General features: G+C 54.8%; 1 protein-coding gene across 1 annotated transcript in view; it reads right to left on the bottom strand.

Moving 5' to 3' along the window:
- Positions 1 to 1,180: 1,180 nt before the first annotated feature.
- PNPLA3 (patatin like phospholipase domain containing 3) overlaps positions 1,181 to 6,771 on the bottom strand; it is a 19,382-nt gene continuing 13,791 nt past the window's right edge. The window contains exons 8-9 of the mRNA XM_004700647.1: positions 3,899 to 4,003; positions 1,181 to 1,289 (exon numbers count right to left, since the gene is read on the bottom strand). Of these exons, the coding sequence (XP_004700704.1) occupies positions 1,181 to 1,289; positions 3,899 to 4,003 (214 nt within the window). The remainder of the gene's footprint in view (positions 1,290 to 3,898; positions 4,004 to 6,771) is intronic.

Genomic DNA, 6,771 nt, shown 5'->3' on the forward strand with positions numbered 1-6,771 from the left:
TCGGATGTAGAGGGAGTTTTCCTGGGTGTGGCCTGCACCACCTTTTATCTTACAGGTGATACAGAGAGAGAGACAGACCAACCTACAACCAGCTAGAAGGGGAAGCCAGAAGGCAAAGCCTATCTCCTGGGCCCAGAGTTCCTGTGCTGAGAACCTCCTAGCCCAGGGCAAGATTGGTGCCCAGACACGTGGAGATTTCCAAGGAGCACTGGGCCCACAGGTGTTGGAAGGAGACCAGGCCCTTCCTCCAGAGAGAGCCTCTTTCCTCTAGAGCTGGAACCCTCAATCTGGACGTCTGTTCACCAGAGCCATCCACGAATGGGAGTTCTGCGACGGCAGCCCCGGAGAACTGGGTCAAGTGACGTTCAGCGCGCAGGGCTTGAACATCTAAGGAGTCCTGGGCTTTTCTTGTGGTTGGCTCCAGTTTGGGGAGCCAGGATGCTGGTCCTTCTCGCTCGGCATTTATTTATTTTGTAAAGGCTTATTCTGTCAACATTTCACTGATTCACATGATTCAGAATTCAACTAATGATAGAATTCCCTTGCGTTTTTCCACAAACTCTTCATCACATCTTAGCTGGGTCAAAAGGAGCTCTGAAAGGTGCACCCTTGATTTCCTTTAATCCCACCTGAGATAAGGCACGGACAGTTAGTTCAGGGGTAGAAGGCTCACTCCCCATCCACTAGACCCCCCTTCCATTCCCGACCCAGGTTCCATACCCACCAGCACCCTCCTGCACAGCCACCACCCGGCCTGTCCATGGAGGCGCGTGTTGCCGGGATGCTGACTCAGTTTCATCGGGGCTTCCAGACTAAGGGACTAAGAAGAAAGGCCTGGCGACCTATTTCTGCAAGAAAGTCAACGCAGCGGTGTGGATCACACGTGATCTGGTCTCTGGGTGCAGACACGGGGCCCCCATGAATCAGGGCCGACCTAACAGCCACCATCAAAAACAACGTAAATTTGGCCCAGGTGCTGGAATTCTGTGCATCGTGGGTGGCTGACAGCTGGCTGGGGTGGGGGTGATTGTCCAGGCTGGACGGTCGAGCCCTGGGAGAGAATTTCCTCATCTCTTGGCATGATACAGCAACTGCCTCCTCCGGACAATCCAAGAAGGCACTGTCTTCTTCCCGGCCTACGGGGGTGTCATGATGCCAGAGAAGACAGCGAGGGTGGCCCTCACGATCGACCATGGTGGGCAACCATGGCCTTGGGGGAAAGGGGGGCCAGCGGTGTCCGTGGGATGTGAGCTTGCGAGGCCTGTGTGCGGCTTGCTGGAGCTGAGCATCTGAAAGAGGGAGAGAGCTGGCTTAGTGAGGGTCCTGGTGCTTGGGCAGCTTCAGCCGATGCTGGCTGACTCACCGGATGGAATGCCAGGTGAACTACCACACATGCCAGAGTCCGACTTCCTCTGCCCCCACGTGCTTCCATGCGTGCCGCCTGGGATCATCCTCTCCGTGGCTATCACGTGGCCTTTCATCCAGGACGCCACATGTGGCCCATTAGCGTCCTGCACACACACCTGGGGCCCTGCGGCCTGCCCATACTACCTTCTGCTGCACTTCCTAACCACACCCAGCCCTCTGAGCACAAGCCAGGCCCTCCCATGCCCCCTGCTGTCCCTGGAGCCTGTCCCACCCACCGGTCCCATGAAACCCAGCCACAGGGTGACCCTGCTGTGACGGAGCCTCCACATGGCCCCTGAGGGCCAGTGCAGCTGGACCCTACACTCCCCACGTGAGTCCGTGAGTCTGCCAACCATAGCAAAGCACCTGTCCCACTTGCCAGGGCTGGGCGAGGGCGAGGGGCTCTCAGGGCGGTGAGGAGAGGAGCCCAGCACCATGGACAGGGGACCACGGCCGGAGCCAGGAAGTGGCCAGGCCTCACTGTGGGTGCAGACTCTTCGCCTCGGGATCTGCCGTGTCTGATGCTCTGAACTTGGCAGCAACACCCAGGCTGCTCGATAATGATGCAGGTTGCCAGGCCCACCCCGAGAGACTGTGATTCAGGGAGTCTCTGGTGGGGCCCGGGAATCTACACAAACAGGCATGCCTTTGCAACACACGTGCACGTACATGCAAGCACACGCTCATGCTCTCCAAGCCCTGCCTGGTCCTTCCCCGCCCCCCTCCCTGGTCTCCCTCTTTCCCCTGTGCCCTGCTGCCTCCCCCACCGTAGGTTCCAAGGGCTTATCACCTCAGCAAACCACATCTCCTCAGAGGACACTCCAGACCTCACCAGGCCAGCCTCCCCTGCCCCCACTGCCTCATCCCCCAGTTCATCCAGCTTGCCCCTCCTGCAGCATCAGAACTGGACTCAGACCTTGTCCAGGAAGAACTGACTTAGGGACCTAGTTTGCTATGGTGGCAGAAATGCCACAAGTGGGCAACTTGAACCAGAGAAATGCATTTCCTAACCGTTTCAGAAGCTAGAAGTCCAAGCTCAAGGCACCAGCGCCAGGGGAAGGCTCTCTCGCTCTCTCTCTCTCTCTCTCTCTCTCTCTCTCTCTCTCTCTGTGTGCAGACTCTGGGGGAAGGTTCTTGTCTCTTTTCAACATCTGTGGGCCTGGCATTACTTGGTAATCTCCATGTGTCTTGGCACTAATCTTTCTCTGGGTCTAGTAGGTTCTCAGCCCAGGATGCCTAGTCCAAAGGATGTGCTCTACTCTCTCTCTGTTCTTCTCTCTCTATTTATCTCTCATGAAAGGACAGGTGATGTAGGCCATGCTTTGAGGAAATGGCCCTGCTGCTGGATCAGGGTGGTGACCAGAGCAGGGCTGTAGCACTTCATTCTAATCCTGCCTCATCCTAAAAGATATCTAATCATCACTCACATCATGAACACACAGCGGTCACGATTCACTGCATATCATGAATGGAAGGTAATTGCATCAGGTCATATCCTGGGGTTGATCTGATTGATGCATAACTGTTCCAATTCCTGATGGGTCCAGCACACCACCATTCTCCCCTTGTTTCTTGCTCACAGACTCCCTGCCCCCCTTCTCACATCTTCCCGAGCGTGAAAACAAATTCCCTACATGTCAGATACCAGGTCACATTCATACTTGCCAATCAGGAGGCTACTCGGTGCTCTCCCAAACTTAGCTCTTAGTCTCTACCCCCAAAGATTTGCCTTATATGCCTGTATATATGTGAGTGATTTCCTTCTCATTCCTTGCTACTTTCTTACTTCTTGGCTTCTCTCTCTCTCTCTCTCTCTCTCTCTCTCTCTCTCTCTCCTCTCCCTCTCTCTCCTTCTCTGATCTCCCTCCACCCTGCTGTTCGCTCTCCCTTCACCTTGCATTTCCACCCACCCTCCCCTCTGGAGAAACCTGGCAGGCTGCACTCCACAATGAAAGCCTGTTACTAGAGATAGCTGTGTCTCTCCTGGCCCATCAATGACATCACATAACGGCCAAGATCACATCACACAATAGCCAAACTACATCATTACATAACTGCCCAGATTACATCACAGAATTGCCAAACTACATCATCACATAACTGCCAAGATCAGATCACATAACTTCCAGACTACATCATCATATAACCACCAAGATTATATCACACAACTGCCAAACTACACCATCCCATAACTGCCAAGCCACTGGGAATCATGGTCCAGCCCCACGTGGATACATATTTTGTGGGGACACAATTCAATCTAGGGCAGCATTCCAATCCTCCCCTGCAGCCCCCCAGCACCCAACTTCAGGTCCTGGTGACAATTCTCAGCAGGAACCCTGTGGTGTGGATTCAGTGAGCCACCCACAACCCCCCAAGACAGGGCCTCCCACCACCAGAGGTAGCCCCTTGCACCCCTCTGGGAAGCTGCACGTGGACTGTCCAATTGAGGGGTGCCCCTGGCTCACACATCTGCAGCCAAATCATGTACCTGGGAACTGGGAGCAGAGGGGCCACCACTTCAGACCAGGCCTTGGAGACGGCCCACTTCAGCCACAGGATGTCACTGGCACTGTTGGGGAGCCACTTCACGAACCTGCAGAGGTGCAGCCACAGCCGTCAGTACACACAAGAGACAGATGCCCGGGCACATCACACCTAACACACACACAGGTGCATAGCCTGCGCACAGACGTACAACCTACCTGGACTCACAGACAGAAACACCACACACACCACACGTATGGACAAACAATCCACATGGACTCATAGATCGAAAGCACACACATCCGCACATACACCACACACAGCACACATAACACGTATAAACACACAACCCCCACACTCAGACATGACACACACAGCACATATAACACACAAAAAGACACAACACACACACGGAACACACACAAAGGCATACAACATATGTGCACCATAGGCAGCTTGTGTAATGTACATGGACACAACCCACAAAAGGACACAACAGACAGACGCACAGAACACAGAACACACATGAACAACAGCACACCCAAAGCCACAACAGACACAAAGACACACACAATGGCTAGACCATAGACACAACATACACACATCACGCATAAAACATATAACACGCATGGATACAACACACAGGGAGCACAAGATACGCAAAAAATATACACAAACGCACCACGGACAGCACCTAAAACACACATGGACACACACTACACAGAAAGACACACAGAACACACATCCACATCAGATAGCCCACAGACACAGCACATACACATAGAACACGGACACAACACACGCACAGGACAGGCAGCACATGTAATGCACAAAAGGACAAGGCAGACACAGAGAGCACACACAGAGACACACAGCGCCACACAGCAGTTAGTCAGCTAGTCGGCAATGGCGAGAAGTGGGTCAGAAAACACAAGCTACAAACCCACGGCAGCTGGGGTGCCAAGCTCCATCTCTTCCCGAGGGGCACCTGGTGGTTTGAACAGCAGACCTTGCAGTTAGGTGCCCCCCACATAACCACTGTGCCACCAGGGATCCCACCCCAATGTGGGTACAAAATCCTGAGACCCAAGGACGGCCCCACAGTGAGGAGTGCTTGGGTGCCACAAACGGTTAGGAGCTCAGTGACTAATGGGAAGGCTGGCAGTTCGAATCCACCCCGAGATAACCTTGCAGCAAAGGCCTGCAGCCTGCTCCCCACAGGTTGGTCCTGTCATCAGTTGCTGTCCAGCTGGTTACAACACGTCGCAATCCCGTGTGCGACAGAGCAGAAGTGCCGCCCAGCCCTGGGTGGCCATCACAATTGTTGCTGATGGAGGCCGTGGTGGTAGCCCCTGTGTCCATCCACCTCCTTGAGCGTCTTCCCCTTTTTCGCTGCCCCTCTACTAAACACGATGTCCTTCGCCAGGGACTGGCCTCTCCTGACAACGTGTCCGAAGTCCGTCAGACAGAGTCTCGCCATCCTCGCCTCTAAGGAGAACTCCGGCTGGACTTCGTCCAAGACAGATCTGTGTGGTCTTTCGGTCTTAGTCCACGGGGCTTTCGATAGCCTTCGCCAGCACCGCAGTTCCCCGTCACCGACTCTTCCTCAGTCCTCCTGGTTCACCGTGCCACTTCCACATGCCTGTGAGGACATTGAAAGCCCCATGGCTTGGATCAGGTGCCCGTCAAAGGAACATCCTTGCTCCTTAATACTTTAAAGAGGGCTCGGGCAGCAGATTGACCCGATACAATGCGTCATTGATCTCTGGACGGCTGCTCCCATGAGTAAGAACTGTGGATCCAGCAAGATGAAATCCTTAATCATGTCCAGCCTGTCTCCATCGATCACGATGTTGCTGCTTGATCCAGCTGTGGAGGACTTTGGTTTTCCTGGTATGGAAACTGTCGTCCACACAGAAGTTACTGCGGCCTTTGCTCTTCATCGGTAAGTGGTTCAGGTCCTCCTGGTTTCCAGCAAGCACGGCGGGGCCATCTGTGTATCCCAGGTTCCTCAGGAGCCTTCCTCCAATGCGGATGCCCTCTTCTTCACACAGTCCAGCGCCTCCGGCTGCTCGGCAAACAGATGGAAGCTGTATGGTGAGCGACCGCAACCCTCACACACTTCCCTCAATCTGTTCCCACCACAGCCTCGGGGTCCAGACCCAGGTTCCGTCCGAGTGAACGGACACAAGGAAATGTTCTGGAGTTCCCATTCTTTGCATCGTCAATGAGACACAGGTAAGCTTGTCCTTCTGGTGTTCTCTGCTTTCTGCCCAGACTTGTCTGAGAGCTCCCAGCCCTGAGCTGGAGGAGATCTGCCGTGCCCACGTGGCATGGCCGTGAACCGGCGTGGGCGGGTCCCAGGCTCACCGAGAAAGGAGAGGCGAGGCAGCTGTGGCAGCAGCAAGGCAGGAGGTGCGCTCCCTAAGGAGCAGAGACTCCGTGGGCTATTGGACTCCAAGGAGCCCTGGCGGTGCAGTGGTAAACCATGCTGTTCCTGACCAAAAGCTCAGCGGTTCAAACCCACCAGGCGCTCCATGGGAGAAAGACGAGGCTGTCTGCTCTGGTAAGGATGCACAGCCCGGAACCCCCAAGGGGCACTTTTCTGTCCGAGAAGGTCGCTATGACTCAGAAACGCCTCTATCCACGTCTACAGAGAGGGGGTTCCCACGCCTACTGCTTCCCACTTAAACTTCCCTAAACGGAAGAGAGACCTGGCTGGCTCTCCCCACAGCCACGGATCTGATGCCATGGTCCTCCTGGCCCACGAGTGACCCAGGGGCCACCAAGCACGTGAGGAGAACAAGCAGCATGTTTCTGGAGACCACCTAGAAGCACCCCGCAGGGAAAGACAGAAGAGACCGGTGCCCACTGAGC

The sequence above is a fragment of the Echinops telfairi genome, unplaced genomic scaffold (genome assembly GCF_000313985.2).
Source record: "Echinops telfairi isolate 266 unplaced genomic scaffold, ASM31398v2 ScPeMD7_2;HRSCAF=8, whole genome shotgun sequence".
NCBI lineage: Eukaryota > Metazoa > Chordata > Mammalia > Afrosoricida > Tenrecidae > Echinops > Echinops telfairi.